The sequence below is a fragment of the Neovison vison genome, chromosome 8 (assembly GCF_020171115.1).
Source record: "Neovison vison isolate M4711 chromosome 8, ASM_NN_V1, whole genome shotgun sequence".
NCBI lineage: Eukaryota > Metazoa > Chordata > Mammalia > Carnivora > Mustelidae > Neogale > Neogale vison.
The window spans coordinates 108,703,886-108,718,547 of NC_058098.1; the positions used below are offsets into that span (position 1 = coordinate 108,703,886).

A 14,662-nucleotide genomic window follows, 5' to 3' on the forward strand; every position below is an offset into this window, starting at 1 on the left:
TTTCAAGAGTTTGTTGTGTATTTTGGATAACTTTTATCCGGTAAGTGTTTCGAAAAGATAGTAACTCAATCTTTGGCTTGTCTTTTCATTCAATTAACTGTGTCTTTTGCAGAACAGAATTTTGAGTAATTTATTGAGCAATTTATTTCTTCCATGGACCATGTTTTGGTGTTGTGTGTAAGACATCATCTGCAAACCTAATGTCCCCTAGCTATTCTGTTACCTTTTAGAGATTTTACAGTTTCATGTTTTACATTCATGTGTATGATCCATTTCGAGTTAACCTTTCCTGAAAGGTGTAAGTTCTGTGTCTAGATCCATTTTTGCATGTTGATGTCCACCTGTTCCATCAGCATTTATTGAAAAGGCTATCCTTTCATAACTGAATTATATTTGCTCCTTTGTCAATGGTCAGTTGACTGTATTTGCTTGGCTCTGTTTCTGGGCTTTTCTGTCCCATTGATCTATTTACCTATATCACACTGTTCTGATTACAGTAGCTTTGATAGTAAGTCTTGATATTGGGTAATGTCAGTCTTCCAACTTGTGCCTTTTGCCTTTCCACATTACCTTTAAAATCAGTTTGTCAATAACCACAAGATAACTTGCAGGGATTTTGATTAGAATTACATTGAATCTATAGACCAACTTGGGAAAACATGCCATCTTAACAATATTGTGCCTTCCTCTCCATATACACGGAATATCTCTATTTAGATCTTCTTTGATTTTTTAAAATCAAAGTTTTATAGTTTTCCTTTTATAGATCTTATGTGTATTTTATTAGATTTATACCCAAGTTATTTCATTTTGGAGGATGCTAACATAAGTGGTATTGTGTTTTTTATTTATTTATTTTTAAGATTTTATTTATTTATTTGACAGACAGAGATCACAAGTAGGCAGAGAGGCAGGCAGAGAGAGAGAGAGGAGGAAGCAGGCTCCCCGCTGAGCAGAGAGCCCAATGTGGGGCTCGATCCCAGGACCCTGGGATCATGACCTGAGCCGAAGGCAGAGGCTTTAACCCACTCAGCCATCCAGGTGCCCCTGGTATTGTGTTTTTTAAATTTCAAATTTCACTTACTAATTTCTGGTACATGGGAAAGCATTTGATTTATATATTGACCTCGTATCCTGCAACCTTGCTATTATCATGTATTAATTCAGGAGGGTTTTGTTGTTGATTCTTTGGCATTTTCTGGCTAGACCATGCTGTCTTCTGTGTACAAGGACTATTTTATTTTTTCCGTCCCAATCTGTATACCTTTTATTTTAAATTCTTGTTTTATTGCATTAGGCAGGACTTCCAGTATAATGTTGATTAGGAGTGGTGAGAGGAGAAATTCTTGCCTTGTTCCCAATCTTAGTGAGAAAATATTTGTCTAGTTTCCCGCCCCCCATTAAGTATAATGTTAGCTGTTAAGTTTTTGTAGATGTTCTTTATCAAGTTGAGAAAGTTTTCCTCTATTCCTAGTTTGCAGAAAGTTATCATGAATGGGTGTTGGATTTTATCAAACATTTTTTCTGTTTCATAGGATAAGATGATATGATTTTTCTTTTTAGTCTGTTCATGTGACAGAATCATTAATTGATTTTTGAATGTTGAACCAGGCTTGCATACCTGGATTAAATCCCAATTGGTCATGGTAAATAATTTTTTTATACTTGTTTTGGATTTTATTTGCTAATATTTTGTTGAGGATTTTTAGATATATGTTAATAAGAGATACTGCTCTGTAGTTTTCTTGTAGTATCATCTGTCTGGTTTTTGGTATTAGGGTAATGCTGGCCTCATAGAAGGGGTTGGGAAGTATTCATTCTGCTTCTGTCCTCTGAAAGAGATTGTGGAGAATTGGTATAATTTCTTCCTTGAATATTTGGTAGAATTCACCAGTGGACCCATCTGGTCGTGGTGCTTTCTGTTTAGGAAAGCTATTAATGATTTGATTTCTTGTCTCATATTCCTATATGAATTTTGGTAGAGGATGTCTTTCAAGGAATTGGTCTGTTTCATGTAGGTAATCAAATTTGTGGGCACAAACTTGTTCATAGTATTCCCTTATTATATTTTTAATTCATGGGATCTGTAGTAATGTCCTCTCTTTCATTTCTACTATTAGTATTTTATGTCCTTTCCCTTTTTTTCTTAGGTCGCCTAGTAGGGACTTAGGGGTTTTATTGATCTTTTTCAAAGAGTGAACTTTTTCTTTCATTAATATTCTCTGTTGATGTTCTGTTTTCAATTTCACTGATATGTGCTCTAGTATTTTTAGTCTTAATTGGACAATTTTTTCTTTTTTGTTTTGTTTTGTTTTGTTTTGCCTGCTCTGATTATTTTTTTCTTCTGCTTACTTTGGATTTAATTTGTTCTTTTTCTAGCGTCCTAAGGTGGAAACTAAAATTATTGATTTTAGATCTTCTTTCTAACATATGCATTTAATCCTATAAATTTCCCCCTAAGCACGGCTTTTGAGGTACCCCACAATTTTAGTAGATTGTGTTTTCATTTTCTTCTTGTTCAATATTTTAAAATTTCTCCTAAGATTTCTTCTTTGATTGATGTGTTATTTTAACATCTGTTTTTTAATCTCCAAGTGTTTGGGGGTTTTCCAGCTATCTTTTCGGTTATTGATTACTAGTTTAATTCCACTATGGTTGGAGTACATACTTTTCATGATTTCTTTGTTTTTGTTTTGTTTTTTTAATTCAGTAATTGTGTGGTTTTTTTTCTTTTTCTTTTTTTCCAATTTATTTATTTTCAGAAAAACAGTATTCATTATTGTAAATGTGTGTTTTATGGCCCAGAATGGTCTGTCTGGGTGAGTGTTATGGAACACTCACCAAATGAGCTTCAAAGGAATGTATAGTCTGCTGTTGTTAAATGAATTAAATGAATTATAAATGTTAATTAGATCCAGTTGATTAGTGCTGCTCTTTAAGTCAGTCAAGCCCTTACTGATTTTTTGCCTGTTGGGTCTGTCAATTACTGATAAAAGGGTGCAACAGTCTCCAACTAGAATGGTGCATTCATCTGTTCTCCTTGCAGTTCTATCAAGTTTTGCCTCAGTACATTGCTGCTCTGTTGTGAGGTAATATACATTAAAGATTGTTATACCTTTTTGGAAAATTGATCCTTTGTCATTATCTAATGCCCCCTTTTATGCCTGATAATTTTCCTTGCTCTGATGTCTGCTCTGTCTGAAATTAGTATAGCTATTCCAGCTTTCTGTTTATTAATCTTAACGTGTCATATCTTCCTCCATTTTACTTCCTCCCTTTACTTTTCATCTATGTATGTCTTTATATTTAAGGTGTTTTTCTCATAGACAACATATAGCTGGGTCTTGTATTTTTATCTACCATGATAGTTTCTGTTTTCATTGGTATATTTAGTCTACTGATATTTGGAAATATTACCAATATAGCTGGATTAGTGTCTACCATATTCATTACTGTTTTCTATTCATTGCCCTTGTTCTTTGTTTTCTTTATTTTCTTCTCCTCTTTCTTCCTTTTTTTTTTTTTAAAGATTTTTTAAAAATTTATTTGACAAATAAAGAGATGCCCTCCATAATACCCACCACCTGGCTCACCCAGCCTCCCACTCCCACCCCTCCAAAACCCTCAGTTTGTTTCTTAGAGTCCACAGTCTCTCATGATTCCTCTCCCCCTCCGATTTCCCTCAACTCCCTCTCCTTTCCATCTCCCCATGTCCTCCGTGTTATTCCTTATGCTCCACAAATAAGCAAAACCATATGATAATTGACCCTCTCTGCTTGGCTAATTTCACTCAGCATAATCTCCTCCAGAGCCATCCAGGTTGACTCTGTCTTCTCTGGTGTTAATTGAGTGTTTCTATTATTTCATTTTCCCTGTTAGCTTTTCAGTCATACCTCATTTTCTACTGTTTTTCGTAGTTGCCCCAGAGTTCGCAGTATACATTTAGAATGAATCCAGGTCTACCTTCAAAAAACACTGTAACACTTCACAGGGAATGCCAGGTACCTTATAAGAGAATTTTACCCATTCTTCCCTCCTATCCCTTATAACCATCCTGTCACTCATTTCACTTATCCTAAGCTGTACTTAAATTGTAGCAATTATTGTTTAGAACAGTTTCTGTTAGATCAATTAAGAATAAGAAAAGATTTTATCTTAATTTACTACTTTTTCCTGCACTCTTCTGATCTGAGTTTCCTGTCTATCTCCTTGTCCATCTCTCTGAAGAACTTCTTTTAACATTTCTTGCAAGTCAGGGTTACTGGTGACAGATTCCCTTAATCTTTGTGTAAACAAGTCTTTATTTCTTCACTTTTGAAGGGATTATTTCACTGGATACAGAATTTTTGCATGGTCATTTTTTCTTTTAACACTTACTCCATTCTCTTCTTGTTTGTGTGGTTTCCAGAGAAGTCAGTGCCATTCTTCTTGCTTCTCTATAGGTAAGTGGTTTTATTCTGGCGCCTTTTGATATTTTTTTCTTGTCTTATTTTCTGCAGTTTGAATACAACTTGCCTAGGTATAGATTTTTGGCTATTTTTCCTTCTTTGTGTTTTCTGAGGTTCTTAGATCCTTGATTTGGTGTCTGTCATTAATTTTGGAAATTTCCCAACTATTATTACTCTAAATATTTTTTCTATTCCTTTCTCGTTTTCTTCTGCCTTCTAATATTCCCATTACATATATGTCACACCTATTGTAATTGTCCCCCAACTCTTGAACATTCTTTTCTATCTTTTAAATTTTTTTTTTCCTCTTTGCAGATCAGTTTTGGAAGTTTCTATTGACATTCTACAAGCTGACAATTCTTTTCCCAGCCATGTACAGCCTGTTGCAGAGGTCACCAAAGAACATCTTCGTTTCTGTCTTAGTGGGCTTTTTTCCTACCACTTTAATTCCTTCTCAGAGTTTCTATTTGTCTGCCTACATTTCCCATCTGTTCTTGCATTTTATCCTTTTCTCATTACAACCCTTAGCATATTAATCATAATTTTAAAAAAAAATTCCTGGTCTTATAATTCCAAAACCTTTGCTATATCTGTGTCTGGCTCTGATACTTGCTCTGTGTCTTCAAGCTGTGTTTTTGTCTTTCAGTATGCTTTGTCATTTTTGTTAGAAGCCAGACCTGATCCACTGGGTAAAAAGAACTAAGATAAAATAGATCTCTAATGTAAAATTTATCTGGCTTGAGATTAGGCTTTGTTTATGATTTCTTTTCAATGTAGAGGCTAAACCTTCCATTCATGCCCTTATTTCTGTCTCCCCTGTTAGCTTTGGGTTTCCCTTCAGTCTTGTCCTTAAATGAGATCTGAGGAGTTAGTTGTGTCATAATCCCTCTGGTACTGGCTCCAGTGGTGGCTTTTGCTCCTAGGCTTCTGCCTGGCAAGCTGTGATTCTTTGTATCCACAGATCTTTCTCCCCAGTTTCAGAGGCCACAGTTTGCCCTCTGACTTCAGTTCTTTAGTGGATCTTTGAAGACTTGTTGATTTTCAGTTTGTTTTGTTTTGTTTTACTGTGGGGGTGGAGAGATGACTTCCAATCTCCTTAAAGTGCCAAACTAGAAATCAGAAGTCTACTTTTTTTAAACTTGATTTTGAACACGTGAATTTTTTTTTTAATTACTTAAAATCTGTTACAACTTGATATCAGTGGTCTTTCTCCCCAAACCAAGCATGCCACTGTTATTAAAAATAGCAGGACAAGTTGAGTTTGAAGGATATTCTACAACTGATCTAACACTCCTTGGAACTGTCATGGTCACCTAAAAGAAAAGTTTGAAACTGTTACAGTTTAGTGGAGGAGACCAAGGAGACTTGATGGATTTGTCCTGAAACATTAAGGGAAAACTAGTGAAATCCAGATAAAGGGTGGGTTTAGGAACCTACCATTGTGTGTTCTATCTTTGCGACAAAGGCACCATGGTTATTAAATGCTAACAGTAAAGAAAACTGGGTGCAGAGCAAACAGAAACTCTACTGTCTTTGTAACTCTTCAGTAGATTGAAAACTATTCTTTTTTATTATTATTATTTATTTGTCAGAGAGAGACACCACGAGAGAGGGACCACAAGCAGGGGGAGTGGGAGAGGGAGAAGCAGGCTTCCTGCCAAGCAGGGAGCCCGATATGGGGCTTGAACCCAGGACCCTGGGAACATGACCTCAGTCCAATGCAGCCACTTAATGACTGAGCCACCAAAGGCGCCCCAACTGAAAACTCTTCTAAAATAAAATTTTTACATGAATAAAAAATTGTAATTATTCTACTAAAAATATTGGTGCGACTATACTTTGCCCTTTTTATCCAGGTGTAAAATACTTGAGGTTTCAAAGGCATATGGTAGAGCTTTGTGCAGCACTTTACAGAGGATCTTTGTGTGTGCTTTCGAACATCACAACAGTCTTGGCAAGTAGACAGCGCAGGCCTTATGCCTTTGGTATGAGACTGTTGGTGAATAGAGGATGTCTGCCCCGTTCCTGCCATTCAGTGGCAGGCCTGGCACCCAGTAGTGCTGCTTCTGTTCCCCTGGCCCATCATTTACCAAGGGGAGCTGTTTTTAGCAGGTGTTTAACTCATTTAAGAAGGAAAATATCTCCGGAGGGAGCTATATCCATTTGTATTTATTAAAGCAAGTGAACACCAAGAAAATTCTACAAATACAAAATTTACCAGAAATAATGTTTTCAGCCCTTTTTTTTTTCATTTTGACTCTTCTGTCTTCCAGGTTCCTTGCTGGTCTATGTCGATCACCTTCTTGGAGAAGGGGCCTTTGCCCAGGTCTATGAAGTTACCCATGGAGAGGTGAATGATACCAAAAATAAACAGAAATTCGTTTTAAAGGTAAATAATCTGAGGACTTCATTGTATAGTATAGAAATGAATTTTAGAACTCGAGTTTGTCAGCCTCTTTTTTCTTTTTCAAGACAATGGTGATTTCACTGAGGTTTATAGTCCACGATTAAGAAACAAAAGCCATATGGCAAGGATTTAGAAGGGCCTTGCCACAGAAATGATCTCACAGCAAGTCGCATATTTGAGCAACAGTCCCTAGCTTGTCATCACTTTCTATCCCACATTTTTTACTGGGGTGGAAGTTGCTTTCTGACTATCTTTTTCCAGAACGTGAGGCTGGATGTGAATGTCACACACCTGATTTGCAGGTCCAGAAGCCCGCCAACCCCTGGGAGTTCTACATCGGGACCCAGCTGATGGAGAGACTGAAGCCAAGCATGCGACACATGTTCATCAAATTCTATTCCGCCCACTTCTTCCAGAACGGCAGTGTATTAGTAGGGGATCTCTACAGCTACGGCACGTTGCTAGTAAGTGTATTCATCATGATGATGTGAACAGGAGCTTGAAGGCCATCGTTGGCTGGTGCCTGGCACGTACCTTCTGTAGTTGGAGCTTCTCTTGGAGTGGTGGGTGAGGGGTGAGAGCAAAGCTCTTGACTTGAGAGCTCCTCTGTCCTGGGCGACCAGTTCAGGATTCCCTTCTGCGTTCTTTCTAGAATGCTATTAACCTCTATAAAAACACCCCAGAAAAAGTGATGCCACAAGCTCTGGTCCTGTCCTTCGCGATCAGAATGCTCTGCATGATTCAGCAAGTGCACGACTGTGAGATTATTCACGGAGACATTAAGCCCGACAATTTCATACTGGGAAACAGGCAAGTGTTGCATTTTGTATGCAGTTCTTACTGTGTCCCTCACAGCCTTTCCTTATTTGTGCTCATGGTGCCTGGCCCTTGTTTGTGTTAATACAGATTTTTGGAACAGGATGGTGATGACGATGATGTATCTGCTGGCTTGGCGCTGATTGACCTGGGTCAGAGTATAGACATGAAACTTTTTCCTAAAGGAACTACATTTACAGCAAAGTGTGAGACCTCTGGTTTTCAGTGTATCGAGATGCTCAGCAACAAGCCGTGGAACTACCAGGTATGGAACTCAAGGGAGAGCTTTGAAAATTGTTTATTTTGCTTGCTATATTTTTAAAATGAACTTGGGGATCTCATTAGTTTGACCCTATCTCATCATCCTTGGACTTAAGACCATTCTCAAGTGTTGTTTTCAGTGATGGACACACCCCACAGCTAGAGGCTTCTGGGTGCAGGTGGAGGCCAACCACCAGAGTCCAGGGGAGGGAGGGAGACGACTTCTAAGCTGTCCATGTGCAAGAGAGGTTGGAGTGCTGTGTTTGCCCCTGGACAGCAAAATGGAGGACTTGAGAAGGACGTGGTAGCTCCGGAAGAACCACTTTAAAGGGGCTGCCTCCAGCAAGTCGCTGGTACACTTCGGTACACAAAGTGTACCAGTGGGGCCCTGAACAAATGGCTTCCCAAAAATGACTTAAAAGTAAAATCCTGTGATGATTTAACTAGCTGCCGAAGCAGAGACCTCCTCCTATGCTGATGCATAAGTTACTGTTCTAGTCACGGATACTTAGATTTTCTTTATAGATTGACTACTTCGGAGTTGCTGCAACAGTGTACTGCATGCTTTTCGGCACTTACATGAAAGTGAGAAATGAAGGAGGCGTCTGGAAGCCGGAAGGTCTTTTTAGGAGGTGAGAATTGGTGTGGGAGCTGCAGCGGGAGGGCATACACAGTAGAATGCTGGGTTCCATCTGGTAGAAAACGGGGTCTCGGTCACGGCCTGGAAACCCCCCTGTCTTGGGGTAAATACAGCACAGCCAGTGAGTCACACAGCTGGACAACTGCAACTCTCCGGGAGTGGAGGCAGCTGACACCCACCTAGACCCAGCAGAAGCTGGTGGAGGGGCGGGTCTCCATACACCGGCAACAGCTTCTCCTTACCCTTCAGAGAAATCACTTGTTCTCACTGAACCATCGATTTTTACTTGTTTTCTTGCCTTTATAAATGGGAATCTTGCTGCGCATACTGTCCTAAAAAGTGTCTTCTAAGAAGCGAAGGATATCATGTATGAGAAAGAATGTGCCTTGTTGATTGTAAAGTAACATGACAGGGCAGCTGGCTGTCCCAGGGCAAGATTTTAAGGCCCATCCTTATGTGACTCTAGTTTTTGTAAGATTGTTTTCTCATCTATAAGATGGTAGTGAAAATTAATGACTAGCCTAGAACTCTTCCTATCAACGCAGATGGCTCTTAACTCTTTGTCACGTGAGTGAGCTGTTGGTGGTGTGTGTTTGCTACATGCATGTTCATGGTATCACTTACACTTTTGTTAACTTTTTTTAACATATGTAGAAGCATACGCTCACCTTTAGTATCCAAAAAGCCTAATGGAGTTTTATATGTTTATATCTTGAGGAAATTTAAGCTGGGACTCCCCCGACCCCTCGTGTACACACCCACCCACGACAACCCAAAAATAAAAGCTGTTGGCAGTAATTTTACAAAATGTAGCATCAGTTAAAAATAAAATTAGATTCAGGCCCTGAAGGAAAACTTAGAACAGCTATGATTTATTCTGCCCCATGAGTCATCAAATTTAGCAAATACTTTATTCCTTCTCTTGCTCTTAATCAAAGGACCAGAGAGTTGTTCTGAAGGCTTCTCTCTCTGACCACCAGTGCCCTCAGCAGGCCTGAGAGTAATGGACTGAATTTAGTTGTGTTCTGCTCTGTCCCCATTGCCTTATCTCTATGCCATGGGGGTTTTGCAGTTCATTCTCATGCTCCCAGGAGCTGGAACTCTGTCCCGAGCTCTGTCCCGAGCTCTAGTCCGGCCTGTCTCCCTCGTCCCAGCATGTACGCCGTGGGGCTCGTCAGAACCATTCAGCCAGCTTCTCAGATGCTGACGGTATGGGATGTAAATCTAGCCAAAAACGGATCGATTTTCTAAAAAATAAATAAATAAAAGAGAAAGTTCTTCCACTGCAGACCTATCTCTACACTAAGACTGCTTAAGTCCTGTTTTTGGAGTAAAGCGTGTCTAAGACATTTAGTTGGGTCTTTAGTTCCTCTTACTTGTAATAGATTCAGTCTCCCGGTGCTTGATGCCTTGGGTTGTGTGTCGGTGAGATTCTTTTCAGCTGTCCAAGTGCGTGGAAGCCAGAGGCAGGAGTGAGGTTGCCTGGTGTGTTGGACACTACAGTTTACCTGGTATTTTATGCACTGTGTCTCCAGGCTGCCTCATCTGGACATGTGGAGTGAGTTCTTTCACATCATGTTGAATATTCCCGATTGTCATCATCTTCCGTCTTTGGATTTGTTAAGACAAAAACTGAAGAAAATATTTCAACAACACTATACAAACAAGATTAAGACCCTACGTAATAGGCTGATCGTACTGCTCTTAGAATATAAGCGTTCTCGAAAATAAAATACGGACATTCCTTAAAAATCACTTCGTAAATGCTGGCCTGCTCACTCTGATCCTTGAGGTTTTCTATATTTCTTGTTTATGTAAATGTTTCTTAAAAATAAAGTCCACAAAATATATCTAGGTACCTGACTTGGTTGTTATAAATATTTATTGTTATAAATAAACATCAAAGTGTACAACCTAGTAAGGCACCCACACATTGCAGGTGATGGGGCACCTCTTGGGATGCAGGCATTCGGGAGAATAATTTGGATTTGAATATTCTCTAAAAAGGCTTTTAAACATTCTCCTCTTCCCCTTTAAGCCAAAAAAGGGGTAAGAGCTTTTTTCTAAGGTGAGGGTTTGTATTTGTATATAATAAACAAATTCTCCAAAGATATTCAAAGGATTTCAAGTTTTTATGGATAAAATTTGCCTGTTCTTTTTCTTTTTTCTTTTTTTTTTAAGGCTTATTTACTTATTTAAGAGATAAGATAGGGGGAAGGGCAGAAAGAAAGTGAATCATTAAGCAGATACCCTACTGAGCAAGGAGCCGCAGGCTGGGCTCCATCCCAGGACCCTGAATCATGAGCTGAGCCAAAATCAAGTCAGGGGCTTCACTGACTGAGCCCCTCAGGCACCCCAAAATTTGTCTGTTCTTTATTGTTCTGCAGTTCTATCCCTGGGAAATGTAACAGGTATAAACCTTAAGCTTCTTTTTTTTTTTTTTTTTAAGATTTTTTTTTTTTTTTTAATTTATCAGAGAGAGAGAGGGAGAGAGAGCGAGCACAGGCAGACAGAATGGCAGGCAGAGGCAGAGGGAGAAGCAGGCTCCCTGCCGAGCAAGGAGCCCGATGTGGGACTCGATCCCAGGATGCTGGGATCATGACCCGAGCTGAAGGCAGCTGCCCAAGCAACTGAGCCACCCAGGCATCCCAAGCTTCTTTATTTTTTAAAAGCACCATTCTGGGGCACCTGGGTGGCTCAGTGGGTTAAGCCGCTGCCTTCAGCTCGGGTCATGATCTCAGGGCCCTGGGATCGAGCCCCGCATTGGGCTCTCTGCTCAGCAGGGAGCCTGCTTCCTCCTCTCTCTCTGCCTGCATCTCTGCCTGCTTGTCATCGCTGTCAAATAAATAAATAAAATCTTAAGAAAAAAAAAAAAAGCACCATTCAAAGGAATATATCCCATCTTGAAAATAGTTTTACAAGCTGTATAAATCATTAATTACCTCTACAATTATAGCAGCCAACTTAGCATTTATTGGCTTTTAAAGCTGGAAGTGTCCTCCCTCCTTTCTTTAGCATTATGTTGAAAAGAAATCTGAGGTGACACCCAGTTCAAGAGCACAGAGCGAACTGCTTCATCCTCCCAACCACCAGATACCTGTTCCAAGAGCAACCATGGCTCACTTTTTTTTAATCTTTACAAAAACGATTTTATACATATTTCTGTATATTTTTCATACCACTGGCATATTGTGGTTTTTTTAAATTTAATGTATGGGGTGTATATACATGTAGGATGGTCTCATTTTTGTTAATGACACTAATATTTCATTATATGCTGTATCTGTAAATTCTTAGAAACAAATTGCAGGGTCAAAGGTTGATGCATTTAAAATGTTATGTTAGTGGGCACCTGGGTGGCTTGGTTGATTAAGTGTCTGCCTTTGGCTCAGGTCATGATTCCAAGGTCCTGGGATTGAGCCCCGCATCAGGCTCCCTGCTCAGCGGGGAGTCTGCTTCTCCCTCTCCCTCTGCCTGCTGTTCCCCTGCTTGTGCTTTCTCAAATAAATAAATAAAATCTTAAGAGAAAAAAAAGGTCCTATAATTTTTTGATACTAGTACTGATTTAAATACTTAGGACTAAGCTTTTGGTTGCTTAAATCACATTAGATCTAATTTTTTCCTATTTTTCCTAGCTGGTAGTTTTGAATATATGAAGCCTGTTCGTTTCTGTTAAAACAAAACAAAACAAAACGCTTTTCAGACAATTCTTTTGAAGTTCCCCGGTAAACAGTCTTCGGTATGAAAACCTTGTCTATGTCTTTGCCAATTTTTCACTGCCGATTTTCCTCTTACTGGCTGTTGAGAAGAGGGCTAAGCACTGGTGGCAGCGGGCCTCCCCGCCTCCTGCTTTAGAGGGAGCTCTTCTCACCATGACCCAGTAAGCTCACGACCCAGTAAGCTCACATGAGGGAGACATGTTTCATCATGTTGGAGAAGCACCCATCCACTGCTTCTTTTTTTTTTTTAAGATTTTATTTATTTGTCAGAGAGAGGGAGAGAGAGCGAGCACAGGCAGACAGAATGGCAGGCAGAGGCAGGAGGAGAAGCAGGCTCCCTGCCGAGCAAGGAGCCCGATGTGGGACTCGATCCCAGGACACTGGGATGACCCAAGCCGAAGGCAGCTGCTCAACCAACTGAGCCACCCAGGCATCCCTCCATTGCTTCTTATAAACATGAATTATGACACGTTTCTAGTTTTCTTGCCTGTCTTTACACATTTAGTGTCAAAATAATCAAGTACTGATAAAGCAAAGTTTGTGGGGTTTTTTTTTTCTTTTGAAAATGACTGTTTTCAGGGGAAAACAAGACAAAAGAAGATAAGGCTGCTGTTTGCTAACCTAAGAGCAAAATGTGTCCACCTCTGGAAGGCAACTGGGGGTGCCTTCAGTCTTGGGCAGGGAGGACACTTGGTGGTCTGGCCCCTGGTGACATGCCCTTTGTTCCCACCAGCCAGTTCGCTATTACTGGATCTCCAGCTTCAATCACACTCCCGATACCTTCCGTGTTATTCACACCAATAAACTCAGCCTGACCACGGTGTCGTCCCAGCCCTGCTGTTGCCCATCTGGTGTCTGATCTATGCCAAGGGCTTTACTTAAATAAACTTCACAGTCTCATTTCCTAGCAACAGCCTTTTCTCTAGGGAGAAAGGCTCCATCTGAACAAAGTAAGTTACTTTAAGCATTTCAGCCAAATAGTCTTTTTTTTTTTTTTTGGTCCATTACCTGGTACAAGTTATAGCAATCATCTCTAATTAAAAATTAGTTGTCTGCATTGCACACCCACCCACCCAATGGTTATCTGCACAAGGAAAAAAGCTCTAACCAAAGGACAGCTGAAATGTATGCATGAGAAGTCAGCATTGGGAGGGAGGAAACACAGCTCACGCCAGTAACGAGCCTGAACTTTCCCCGAGAACAGAGCTGGGTCTTATCCATCCATGTCCCCTGCAAAGCTGAGCAGGGGTACAGGTTATGCTAAGTGTTCCGACATTGGCTAGACTCAGCATGGGTTCAGATTTAATATCTGCCTCGGGTCAAGACATCTCATATTCATTCTTGGCCCTGGACTCCACATTCTAAGTTTTAGCTAAGAATCAATCTGGTCCCGACTCCTATCAGTGCCTTTTCCCTGTGGATCACATCTGTGGTCTAAGGAATGATTCTAAAACTGACTTTTCTAAAGACTAAGGACCTGCAAGTGTAACTCCCGCTTATCAGAAGTAAGAGCTATTAAATAGCTGAGCATTTGGCACAGTGTCTAAGGACACCCACAAGCTATTACTACCCCACACCTTCCTCTGCCACTGATCCTAGGACTCCTCATTCTTGGTCTTCCATTTTCCTCATGCCTGGAGTCAATCCATCTGTCCATTGGTTTCATTCTGGAATGTTTCAGACGAACCCATGTCCGGACTGGCCTGGTTGTAAGCAGGCTAAGGTGTCGTAAGAGAGGAACCTCTCCCCCTGCCGCCGCCACCCCTGCCGCCCCAACACACACAATAGCTTAGAGAAGACAAGTTATTAAAGACTCTCCTGTTACAGTCTGGGGGTAAGTGACGCCGTGCTGGCACCGACTCTGCCACCCTCCACAGAAGGCTTCCAGTACATTCTGATTGTTGCTATTCTCAGCCAAGAAATTAAAAATAGAACTTCCCTATGACCCTGCCATTGCACTACTGGGTATTTACCCCAAAGATACAGATGTAGTGAAAAGAAGGGCCATCTGTACCCCCAATGTTTATAGCAGCAATGGCCACAATCGCCAAACTGTGGAAAGAACCAAGATGCCCTTCAACGGACGAATGGATAAGGAAGATGTGGTCCATATACACTATGGAGTATTATGCCTCCATCAGAAAGGATGAATACCCAACTTTTGTAGCAACATGGACGGGACTGGAAGAGATTATGCTGAGTGAAATAAGTCAAGCAGAAAGAGTCAATTATCATATGGTTTCACCTATTTGTGGAGCATAACAAATAGCATCGAGGACATGGGAAGTTAGAGAGGAGAAGGGAGTTGGGGGAAATTGGAAGGGGAGGTGAACCATGAGAGACTATGGACTCTGAAAAACAATCTGAGGGT

The 14,662-nt window shown here is 40.3% G+C and overlaps 1 protein-coding gene across 1 annotated transcript in view; it reads left to right on the top strand.

Moving 5' to 3' along the window:
- The window catches only part of BUB1 (BUB1 mitotic checkpoint serine/threonine kinase), a 44,351-nt gene extending 33,924 nt beyond the window's left edge, over positions 1-10,427 (top strand). Inside the window, exons 20-25 of the mRNA XM_044261638.1 lie at positions 6,722-6,837; positions 7,158-7,319; positions 7,508-7,665; positions 7,762-7,936; positions 8,458-8,564; positions 10,108-10,427. Coding sequence (XP_044117573.1) covers positions 6,722-6,837; positions 7,158-7,319; positions 7,508-7,665; positions 7,762-7,936; positions 8,458-8,564; positions 10,108-10,303 — 914 coding nt within the window. The 3' untranslated portion in view covers positions 10,304-10,427. The remainder of the gene's footprint in view (positions 1-6,721; positions 6,838-7,157; positions 7,320-7,507; positions 7,666-7,761; positions 7,937-8,457; positions 8,565-10,107) is intronic.
- The last annotated feature ends 4,235 nt before the right edge of the window (positions 10,428-14,662 follow it).